A 12397-nucleotide genomic window follows, 5' to 3' on the forward strand; every position below is an offset into this window, starting at 1 on the left:
GGACCTGCATGTCTTTGGCAGAGTGGGAGGGGGGAGTTGAAGTGTTCAGTCACAGGGCGGTGGGGTTGGTTGGTGCGGGTGTCCCAGAGATGTTCTCTGAAGTGTTCTGCAAGTAGGCATCCTGTTTCCCCAATGTAGAGGAGACCGCATCGGGAGCAAGGATACAGTAGATGACATGTGGAAGTGGAAGCAAAACTCTGATGGATGTCAAAGGCTCTTTGGGGCCTTGGATGTAGGTGAGAGGGAATGTGGGTGCAAGTTTTGCAATTCCTGCAGTGGCAGGGGAAGGTGCCAGGAGGGGAGGGTGGGTTGGTGAGGGGTGTCGACCTGACGAGAATTGCAGAGGGAACGGTCTTTACGGAAAGTGGATAGGGATGGGGAAGCAAACATCACTGTGGTGGTGGGGTCTGTTTATAGGTGGCAGAAATGGTGGAGGATGGTGTGATGTATATGGAGGTTAGTGGGGTGGAAGGTGAAGACCAGGGGGGTTCTGTTCTTGTTGAGGTTGGAGTGGTGATGTTCAAGGGTGGAAGTGCGGGAAGTTGATGAGACATGCTGAAAAGCATCATCAAACACATGGGAGGGAAACTCATCCTCACCCTCGCTAATGTTTCCTTTGAATCCTCCCACCTCCTCCAGATGAAAGGGGTAGCCATGGGGACCTACGTGGGCCCCAGCTATGCCTGTCTCTTTGTTGGTTATGTGGAGCAGTCCTTCTTCCTCAGTTACACCGGCACCATTCCCTACCATCTCCTCCCTACATTGATGACTGTATCGGTGCCATCTTGCACTCCCACGAGGATGTTGAACAGTTCATCAACTTCACCAACACATTCCACACCGACCTTAAGTTCACCTGGAACATCTCTGACACCTACCTCCCCTTCCTAGACCTCTCCATCTCCATCAACGGTGACCGACTCAACACTGACATCTTATACAAACCCACCGACTCCCACAGCTACCTGGACTTACACCTCCTCCTCCCATAAATATGCTATCCCTTTTATTGCCAATTCTTCTGCCTCCACCGTGTCTGCTCCCAGGAGGGCCAGTTCAACCTCAGAACACACCAGGTGGCCTCTTCCTTCAAAGACTGCAATTTCCCCTCCCACATGGTAGATGCATCTCATCCATTTCTTGCACTTCTGCCCTTGAACCCCACCCCTCCAACCGCAACAAGGACACGATCCCCACTGGTTCTCGCCTTCCACCCCGCCAACCTCTGGACACATCACACCATCCTCAGCTATTTCCGCCACCTACAAACAGACCCCACCACCACAGAGATATTTCCCTCCCCACACCTATCCGCTTTCCGTTAAGACCGTTCCCTCCGTGACTCTTGTCAGGTCCATGCCCCAGCCCCCACCACCAACTCACCCTCCCCTCCTGGCACCTTCCATTGCCATTGCATGAATTGCAAAACCTGTGCCCACACCTCCCCCCTCACCTCCAAACAAGGACACAAAGGAGCCTTCCACATCCATCAGAGTTTTACCTGCACTTCCAAACATGGCAAATGCCATGTAAATACTGTAAATACTGTATCCGTTGCTCCTGATGTGGTCTCCTCTACGTTGGGGAGACAGGACTCCCAGAGCATTTCACAGAAATTGGGACATCTGCACCAACTAACCCCATCGCCCTGTGGCCGAACACTACAACACCACAATCGACCGAGCACCCAGTACGTAATTCGTAGGACCACACCTTTATATGTCACGGATATAATTTAGGATATAAATACGTAAAATTCTAACATCAAGCTGTGAAAACAATGTGACAGAAATAGAACTTCAGCAATTTAAATAAAGTTTGTTAAATACGTTTAAACTCCATAGTACACCAAAACGTACACCAAGTAACTTCCTACAATCGTTGCCAATTTCTCATGCTGTGTCTCTCATGCGTTGAACTAAACGCCAAACCAAAACACTGGTATTATAGTTAGAAATCAGTTATACCGTTTTCTGTCGCTGTGGGAAATCGTCCAGAATGGGAATTATTTGCAGAGAAGCTGGAGTTTGTAATGTTTGCTGGTCAAAAGCCGCCAGTTTCATCGAAGTCTTTGATGTAATTCACTTCGTTAGTCTTTGCAATATGTAAACACACATTGGGCTTATTTCGTCATGCATTAACTACACATTTTTTTTTAGAGAATGTAAAGAGAGGTTGAATGTTCATGGTGTCCCAGAACTTTGATAAGATTGAACGAAAGTTTGGGAAAGGTAATGAAAATTTTCCGCTCGGATTGATCCGATTCTGAACTACGCTGCGCCTGTCTACTGCAGCTCCCCCTGTCCCTACTACCATTCCTCAAGAAGAGTTGTATCCGAAACATCGACTTCTCCATCTCCTAATGCTGCCTTGCTTGCTGCGCTCTTATCCCCTCTAAAACGGGCAAAGTACGAGTTACTGCTGTTTGGACTGAAATCTGGCTTGTTATCTCAAGCACAGAACATGACCATCACTTAAAATAAAACACACCAGACGGTACGACAAGCAATGTGAATCAGACTGTGCGTACAAAACAGAGATCTTACTAACGTGATGCGCAAATCCCAAAGTGGGTCTTTATTGGTTCCTCGGATCAGTCTTGTTTCAATTTCTTTTTAGCCACGAAATTGCAAACCAAACAGAAATACATGCATCAACAAAACAGACTGCACTTCTCAAGGCTGGTGCTGAGAGGTGGGTCAAGATTAGAGTTACGCTGGAAAAGCACAGCAGGTCTCCGAATCATGACAGCAGGTCAGGCAGCATCCGGGGAGCAGGAAATTCCTGATGGAAAAGCCCTTCCATCAGGAATGACTGACTGTCCCCACCACCATTCCTGAAAGAAGGGCTGTACCCGAAGGCTGAGAAGTGGGTTCAGGCGCTCCTGCTCGGCGTACTTCCGGATGATGTGACGCAGAGTCGGGTCGAGACCACGCCCCCAGTCCCAGACCACGCCCCCAGGCCCAGACCACGCCCCCAGGCCCAGACCACGCCCCCGCCCCGCCCCCTCCAGCCCCGAGCTCCTGAGCTCAGTAGACGGCGCTTGGTGGGACCGTTCGCCCAGGAAGAGCACATCGCTCTGAATCAGCGAGAGAGTCCGGCTCCAAGTTAAGCCTGTCCTCTTCCCACGGCCTTGCGGGGCCTTTCTCTGCTCGAGAGAAGGATCTGAAGCGTTTTATTTTATGTTTACCGTGGAGTATTACGGGGTTAGACGAGCAGCCACTCGACAAGGAAGTGGTGAGTAATGTATGCGAGCGCGTTTGTCACTGACGGCGAAACTTGTTACAGTCCGCGCCTGCTACATTTGTTTCGAGAAATCACATTCCTGTGTGCGGGACAACCTTCAGGATTTTATATAATTCTTGCAGTGTAATTGATTACTTACGTTTGCACGTTAATAAAGCGAGTACAGTGAAAAGTCCCCAGTACAATAGTGTTTGCCTGGCCATCTCTCTTTGAGGAATTACTGGAATTCCCCCTGTTCCTTTTAAGCACAAGCTTCGCTTCGCTCGAAGCCGATGATGTGCGGAGTGGTTGGAAACCTAGTCGGATCTCGGTTCCTGTGTGGGGTTGATAAAACCATGATCCCTAGGTCTCTCGATTCGAGAGTGCGGAGAGAGTGTGAAAAAAAGTGTTGTTTGCCATCTTTCACTGAACATAAGGAAGAGGGCATTTTATACTCTCGAGTTTAAAAAGTTGATGCTCGTGTAATTCGACAGACTGCGGAAGAGTTTAATAGGACAGTGGGTGGTTTATTGTTGATTCCGACGAATAACCAAGTGTGCAGATGCCTTTTAAAAGTGAAAAATTGAGGAAATACAGACGAATAAAAAATTGACCCATTTTACCTGCACAAACTGACCTGCGTTTCTAACGCCCTTAATGTGAAACGACTCAAAGGAAGGGACTTCATGCAGGCGTATTCGAACCAAATTTGACATCAGAACACATAACAGGAAAATACCAGCACTGAGTTAGGATAGGCCATTTGCCCCTCGAGTCTGCTCTCCCATAATAAGGTCATGGCCTACCAATAGCCTTTCACCCTCTTGCTTCCCAAGGATTTATCTAAATCTATCTTTTTTTAAAAACAAGCTATTCATCGAACATGGGAGCTACTGGCGAGGCCCATCCCTATTTGCCCAGAAAGCAGTTTAAGAGTTAGCCACACTGCTGAATTTGGAGTCAGATGTAGGCCAGACCAAGTACGGATGGCAGATCTTAAATATGTTCAGATATTGCTTCCACCATCTTTTGAGAAAGAGAGTTTCAAAGATTCACAACCCTCGGAGAAAAACAATCTTCCTCTATCGTAAATGGGTGGCCCCTTGATTTTAAATGATCAGCCTTAATTCTAGATCCTCCTGCAAGAGGTTCACACATTCAAAATCTCTCAGGATCTTGTATGTTTCAATTAAGTCATCTTTTACTCTGCTACACCCCAGCACATTCAAGACACATTCCCTTTTTTCATGGCATTGTTTTCTGTACATGGATGTTGACACACAGATCTGTGTGTCCAGCTCCTCGGTGCTTGCATGTATGTGCACATTAGAGGGAACAAGCTTGGCCTGTTCAACATTTTCCTCATAGGACAACCTGCCCACTCCATGTATTAATATAGTGAATTTCTGAACTGCATTCATATCCTTCCTAAAATGTGGAGACAATACTGTGCACAGTACTTTGCACTGTTGTTATTACTAATACCATGTATAAGATTAGATTCCCTACAGGCCCTTTGACTCAAAAATCCACACTCACCCAGACCCATTTCGCTCTGACTAATGCACCTTGCACTATGGGCAATTTAGCATGGCCAATTCGCCTTACCTACACATCTTTGGACTGTGGAAGGAAACCGGAGCACCCAGAGGAAACCCACACACATAGGGAGAATGTGTAAACTCCACAAAGATAGTCACCCAAAGCTGGAATTGAACCTGGGTTCCTGGCACTGTGAGGCAGCAGTCTGAACCACTGAGCCACCGTGCTGCCCATGAAGCATAACCTCCCTATTTCAGTATCAATTCTCTCTCAGTAAGCAATAACATTATATTAGCTTTCCTAATTGCTTGGTGCCATTTCTGTCACCTACAGTCAGACCCCACCACCAAAGAGATATTTCCCTCTCCACTCCATTTGATAGAGACCATTCCCTCTGCGACTCCCTGGTTATGTCTACGCCCCCACCAGCCCACCCTCCACTCCTGGCACCTTCCCCTGCCACCACAAGAGGTGTAAAACCTGCGCCCACACCTCCCCCCTCACCTCCATCCAAGGCCCCAAAGGATCCTTCCATACCTGGCAGAGATTTTCCTGCACATCCAAACACCTCATCTGCTGTGTCCGTTATTCTCGATGTGGTGTCCTCTATGCTGGGGACACAGGATGCCAACTTGCAGAACAGTTCAGAGAACATCTCCAGGGTGCACGCACTAAACAACCCCATCGCTCTGTGGCCGACCACTTCAACTCCCCTTCCCAATCCGCCAAACGCTTGCTAGTGTTCACTGTCAAATCCTGGACAGCACCGACTGACTGGAGGAAGAACGTTCAACCACACAGAATCAATGTCGATTTCACCAGTTTCCTCATCTCACCCCCCACCGCACCTTATCCCAGATCCAACCCTCCAATAGGCAACGTCCTCACAACCTCTCCATCTTCCTTCCCACCTATCCGCTCTGACCTCTCGCCATCAGCCCCCCCCCCCCAATTCATCTACATATCGCATACCAAGCTACCTTCCCCCAAGCCCCACCCCATCATTTATCTCTGCGCCCCCTTGGCCCTTCCCACGATATTCCTGATGAAGGGCTTATGTTCAAAACCTCAACTCTCCTCCTTGGATGCTGCCTGATCGACTGTGCTTTTCAGTGCCACACTTTTTGACTCTGATCTCCAACACCTGCATCCTCACTTTCTCCTGCTTGGTGTATCTGCATGCTAGCCTTTGAGAGTCTTGCACCAGGACATAGAACGCTCTGCAGCTCAGAGCTCTGCAATCTTTCATCATTTAGATAATATGCTTTTTTTGTTCTTCCTGCCAAAAGAGACAGTTTCACGTGTTCCTGCATTCTACTCCACTTAGCACATTTTTGCCCACTTTGCAGGCAAATTGGTATCCCTTTATAATCTCCTCATGCCTTCTTTTACGACTTACTTTTCTAAGTATCTTTGTGTCATCAGCAAATTTAGCAACAGTACCCTTCCGATCCTGTGTGATTTCTATTAATTAAGATCCTAGCAAGGATATCTGTGGCACTTTCTGGTTGACACTGTTTAATATCCAAAGGACATAAATAGTTTTTTTTTGTTTTCCATTACCTAAACAAGCTTATCCATGTGAATATGTTATATCCTAGGGCGTGACTAAGAGAAAGTTAGGGCCAACATAATAAAGTAACATTAATAATTGAAAAAGAGTAACGTTAACGTAAGGGATGTAGTTTTAAAGTATGGCAGCTCAGTGTTGTGCAGTGGAATGTGTGCCCTGAAATATGTGAGAAGTCACAAACTCTACTAGCATTCTGCACAACAATATGTGCAGGAAATGCTCCCAGCCGCAGATGTTTGAGCTCTGGGTCAGTGATTGAGTGGTAGCTGGAATCACTGGCAAATCGACAAGGCTATGAGTTTTTGCATAGCATGTAACATAATGGCTGGGAGCCAGAAAGGGAATGGGCAACCACCAGGCAGTTAAAGAGAACAGGCAGTGAGTGCAGGGGCCCCTTTGGGTTCTGCACGCAAATTGGTTTTCTGTTTTGGATTAGGGTACTGGTTTCTTAGAGTGTAGTTAGAGCCACATTTTGTGGCTGTGCAGTGGGGAGGAGTTAGAAAGACGGATCATTAGGTACAGAGGAGTCATTTTGTTACAGGAACAGACAGCACCTTCTGTCCCTGTAGACATGGCTCTATGTTGGCATGTTGTCTCCCTCATGCAAGGTCAAGGATGTCACAGCATAGCAACGGCAGGACATTCTTCTGCCAGAGATAGTGATCTGCAGTGGTACCAATTACCTTGGGTAGAAGGTTAAATGCAAGGTAAAATTTTTTATCATTTAGTACAGAAAAGTAAGATATACGCAAGTTAGCAACCATTACACGTAATTATAATATTTTGGTTATGTATTCAGGTCTCATTTTCCAGAAATGGTAAGGAATTTTCTTCAAGTTTCTGTGCAATTAAAAGTTTGGATTAAAGTTTGGGTGAAGATTTGTAGCTCAGGTGCTCGTTGTTGTGGTTCTGTTCGCAGAGCTGGTCCCTGCCGCTTCCGGTTGTCAGTTTCAGCTGTCCGCTGTAGTGGCTTCCTAGAAGCATGGCACTCATCCACAAACTCCATCAACAAACACATTGACCTGGACCCAATATACCGGCCACTACAGCGGACAGCTGAAACTGACAACTGGAAGCGGCAGGGACAGGCCACTATAAAATGCCGGAGGAAACACCACAGAAGCGCTTCAGAGGAGGCTCCCAAGCACTGAGGATGTCACCTAGACAGGGGACGAAACATTTGCAACAAAAATTTCCAGCTTGGCGAACAGAACCACAACAGTTTGGATTAAAATTAATGGTGATTTCATTTATTTCTGGAACCTTTTTGATTTTGTATTGGTGCTCTTCTCTTGGTTTGGAGAGATTATAATGATATTAAAATAGCAGTGTGCATCTGCATTATTTATTTTTTGCGAAAGGTTACTTCAATAGATTTAATGTGGCAGTACACAAGTGTTGCTTATACTACACCAGAGGATATACCGTTTGGATTTCAAAACTTCTACAACATGGCAGTCAACCTTGGAACCTTTCAGAACAGGCAGTGAGCTTTTATATTCATGTGCATTATTGAGTTGAACTTTTAAATGGCAGAGGAGCATTCTTGACCTCAGAGTATTAGATAAGCACTTGATAAACTATCCAGATCTTGTGAGGATCTGAAGACATCCTGTGCATTTTGTGAATCCAATTTGACATTGATGAGGAATTACACACTTGCATAATTGCAGTCCAAAGAGAGTTTGAGCTGATTTAGTTAAAAGCATTCAGTAAATCCTCGAGATCAGTTAAGTGCAGCCTAGAACAGGCTATAGTATCAATATGTTGATTGTTCATATTTGGGTGCTCTTGTTTTCACTGAGTGTTTACTGGTGCCTGAATTCATTACAAATTGGATCCAAGAGATACTGCGTCAGAAGTAGCAGCTCCAGACAACACAGGTAGACTCCAGACAATTATTACTTGGAGATGTCCCCAGAGAGTGGTGGTTCTGTGCTCTGGAGAAAGGTTAGAGATAAAAAGAAACCATTGAAACTACTAAGGATTCTTTTCAGCTGTGAATGGGGTTAAGGAAGCCCATAAGCAGTTCCTATTTAATATAGCTAAAAAAAACTTGAAGCTTAATGAAATTCAGTGGCAGCTTGTTGAAGCTAGCTGCTTGATAAAAGCTGAAATTGTAGCATTAACTGGACACTCGGAATCAGTCTCAAAAATCTTGAAGGAGTCTTGGTCTCAGAAGAAGAGATTAAATGAGCAAAGCTTGATTAGATGTTGAAGCTGACAGAATCAGAGGGGCTTTAAGGACATTTGAGGTCTCACCTTTGAAGGTGAAGGATTGGAGTTCCTTTGCAAAGGAGAGAGTTTTAATTGATATTTGGGTGACTGACAGTGATGGGATCTCTCTTGACTGCATTGGCCATTTAAGTTGTAGGTTGTGGGATGCTCAACTACCTTTTGTCAAAACATTTTATTTTTGAGATTTTCCAATGTTACATGGGGTCACATGGTGAAAACAAACTTTGATCTGGCAGCTGGTTTTGCAGCCCAATGCCCTTCCTGACATTAGGCTTTTAACTCATTCATCTCATTTTAATTCTGAATGTTAGTGTAACAGTTGTATGTGTTGTATATATAGTTTAGAATTATTATCTTATTCTGCATACTAATGCGATTCTAGATAATATAATTGCTAGGCAGATTAGGTTCGAGTGTGAAATCTAGCATGATAGATCATGTCATTTATTTTGTGTTCGCCTTTCACTGAACATCGGTGCATAAGGCTAAAAGTTTTTTTAAACAAGAAATAAGACATAAGACATTTATTGCATAAAAGGGAAAATATAAAATAAAACAAACCAAACTAACTAGAGAACAGAGTTTGCAAGATCTTTAAAAACAAGGAGCCAAACAAATATCATTTATTCCCCAACAATATCAATTTAGCATTTCAAATGTTCTATATCACATTTTTAAGTTTGACTTAATTGCTTTTCCCCATCCTGTGAAGAATTCTGCCATGAATATTCACAAAACTGAAATCTTAGACTTTCTTGATCTTTTGATAGTTGCAGATTTTGAAGTAAATGTTCCTGATCTATGTATTTCACAAGCTAAACCTTTACACCAATTTACTTAAACTTTCCCTGAACTGTCTAGGAGACAAACTATATTTGCTTCGACCTCCAGTCAGCTCTCCAAAACTGCTATAGAAGTTCACAGTCTTTGCATTTTAGATAGATGGATAGATTACTTACAGTGTGGAAACAGGCCCTTCGGCCCAACAAGTCCACACTGACCCTCCGAAGAGCGACCCACCCAGACCCATTCCTTTACATTTACCCCTTCACCTAACACTATAGACAATTTAGCATGGCCAATTCACCTAACCTGCACATTTTTGGACTGTGGGAGGAAACCAGAGCACCCGGGGGAAACCCACGCAGACAGGGGGAGAATGTGCAAACTCCACACAGACAGTCGCCACAGACAGTGGCACTGTGAGGCAGCAGTGCTAACACTGTGCCACCATGCTACCCGTGCCTCAAACTCAAAACCAATAGCAAGCTAATGCCTTTCAATGTTTATTCCTGTTGTCATGATCCATTAGGATCATGTGCTGGAAATTAAGCTCAATTATTCCTGTGGACATTATAAATGTACAAGAAATTTTGTCAAACTAAACAGACTCTCTCCAGTTTATCTGACTGACAAACTTGGATTCAAAGAAAACGCTCACCAGATTTGTATACTTAATGATAAAATAACTGTTTACTGCAAACAAATAGCCATTAACCAAAGGCAAAAAGGAATTATGAATTGCTAATTTATAACTCTATAGTTAAAACTCTACTCCTTCTTAAATTGCCCCTTTTCATAGACAGACAGATGAAGGCAGAAAAGTCATGGATATTTAAGTTGAAAAAGGTAAAAGAAAAAAACTTGAAACAGATTTTGATAATGCCATTATGAACCACTGATGTTGATTAGTTGGTTTTGTTTGCCACAAAGTTAGAACAGAATGGAAATTTATTGTCACATGTAATTCTATGTGTAAAAAATACAATGAAAATATAAATCACCCCCCCCCTCCACAATATGCCTATATCAGTGACAGATGTCATACATAATAAAAACAAGTTAAATGAATTCAAAGTTCATCACCGTTCAGTTCATGTCTCCTGGATTTGGGGAAAGCTGATTAAGGAATCGTGCAATACCCTGAAGATACAGCCGGGCCCCTTGAGTATCGGACGCCAAAGATGAAGAAGATGACCATGCTGGGAAAACATCGCCTCACAAGGAGACTGCCATGCTGTTCGGAGACCACCATTTCTCCTTAAGGTGCCCGAGCCTAGACTTGTACCTGGAGCCTTGAGTCTGGGCTGGAGAATTCAGTCCGGGGCCTGCTCCTTGCTTGCCAGGAGACCCCAGGCTGGGATGGAGCCGTGTCTGGCTCGTCTTGGTGTTGCTGCTGCTGGAGGCTTCGTCTTTCACCCTCCACTGTCCAGACTTAAAAGAAAAAAATGAAAATCGGTTATTTTCACACCAGTGTTCAATCTTTTAGTCATGTTTTCAGAATTGGACCTTTTCAATCTATCTGAAGTATTTTATTAGTTCTTCAACAGGGGATTTGCAGAGAAAGTTGAGTCAAAGACAGCTGACTAAGACTGGAGACTTTCTGGTACTCCACAAAGGAGAAAGAGACACAGACTTTTGTAGCTTTCTTTTTGCAGGCGAGGTAGTTCTCTACTGCATTTGCCCCACGTAAGCCATGGTCACCAGTTCAGGAGCCAATCAAAACATTATTGTCAAGTAGTTGTCCCCGAGCTCATGACCCTTCGACTCTGTCCTGTCAGTTTCACGCTTTCTGCAAGGCAACATTTGCACTTAACTTGCAATGTGTTCCAGTAAACATGATTGTTAAAACTGCAGCCATCTCTTTCAATAGTCTCCTTGGTTTAAGTTGTTTCTTACTTTTTATGTGCACCTTCCAAAATGAAAGGAAATATTGAGATATATCAAGTGCAATAAAAGTCATCTTCCATTAATAGTATGGGGCTTGCATTCACCTGCTGTCTGGCATGAATTGGGTATGGTCACAGATCCAGAAGGACTCTCTGATCTTGTTTTTAAATCCTCCACAAAGGTAACCAATACCGATATCCTGCAAGTTTGAAATCCAAGCTCTTAATATATGGGCAGCACAGTGGTTAGCTCTGCTGCCTCACAGCATCAGGGTCCCGGGTTTGATTCCACCCCTAGTGACTGTGCAAACTCTACACAGACATTCTCCCCATGTCTGTGCGGGCCTCTTCTGGGTGCTCTGGTTTCCTCCCGTAGTCCAAAGTTGTGCAAGCCAGGTGACTTAGCCATGGGAAATGCAGGGTTATAGGGATAGGGTAGGAGGGTGGGTCTGGTTGGAATGCTGTTAGTAAGGGTGGAATAGATTTAATGGGCCTGCTTCTACACTGTGGGGATTTTATGATCTAAATTGCTCACTTTTCCTCGCAGTATCTATGACTCATTATTATTTTTATTTCGTTCAAGGTTGTATAGTCTAGATTTTTTGGGAGTTTAGTCCTGGGATCCTACCAGTAATTTTCTTTACCTTAGTTCTTCCCTGAATCTGGACCAGATGGGCCAATGGGCTGAGAAGTGGCAGATGGAGTTTAATTCATATAAATGCGAGGTGCTGCATTTTGGCAAAGCAAATCTTAGCAAGACTTATACACTTAATGGTCAGGTCCTAGGGAGTGTTGCTGAACAAAGAGACCTTGGAGTGCACATTCATAGCTGTTTGAAAGTGGAGTCGCAGGTAGATAGGATAGTGAAGAAGGCATTTGGTATGCTTTCCTTTATTGGTCAGAGTATTGATTCCAGGAGTTGGGAGGTCATGCTGCAGCTGTGCAATTCTGGTCTCCTTCCTCTCGGAAAGATGTTGTGAAACGTGAAAGGGTTCAGAAAAGATTTACAAGGGTGTTGCCAGGGTTTGAGCTATAGGGAGAGGCTGAACAGGCTGGGGCTGTTTTCCCTGGAGCGTGGGAGGCTGAGGGATGACCTTATAGAGGTTTACAAAATTGAGGGGTATGGATAGGGTAAATAGACAAAGTCTTT

At 44.5% G+C, this 12397-nt stretch overlaps 1 protein-coding gene and 1 long non-coding RNA gene across 2 annotated transcripts in view; both read left to right on the plus strand.

The window, feature by feature from the left end:
• Nucleotides 1–3009: 3009 nt before the first annotated feature.
• Nucleotides 3010–12397, plus strand: part of jak1 (Janus kinase 1) — a 121991-nt gene continuing 112603 nt past the window's right edge. The window contains exon 1 of the mRNA XM_043699443.1: nucleotides 3010–3237. Coding sequence (XP_043555378.1) covers nucleotides 3183–3237 — 55 coding nt within the window. The 5' untranslated portion in view covers nucleotides 3010–3182. The remainder of the gene's footprint in view (nucleotides 3238–12397) is intronic.
• Nucleotides 8042–12397, plus strand: part of LOC122554432 — a 6479-nt gene continuing 2123 nt past the window's right edge. The window contains exons 1-2 of the long non-coding RNA XR_006312993.1: nucleotides 8042–8052; nucleotides 9737–9739. This is a non-coding gene — a long non-coding RNA (uncharacterized LOC122554432). The remainder of the gene's footprint in view (nucleotides 8053–9736; nucleotides 9740–12397) is intronic.

This window comes from Chiloscyllium plagiosum, chromosome 11, assembly GCF_004010195.1.
Source record: "Chiloscyllium plagiosum isolate BGI_BamShark_2017 chromosome 11, ASM401019v2, whole genome shotgun sequence".
Taxonomy (NCBI): domain Eukaryota; kingdom Metazoa; phylum Chordata; class Chondrichthyes; order Orectolobiformes; family Hemiscylliidae; genus Chiloscyllium; species Chiloscyllium plagiosum.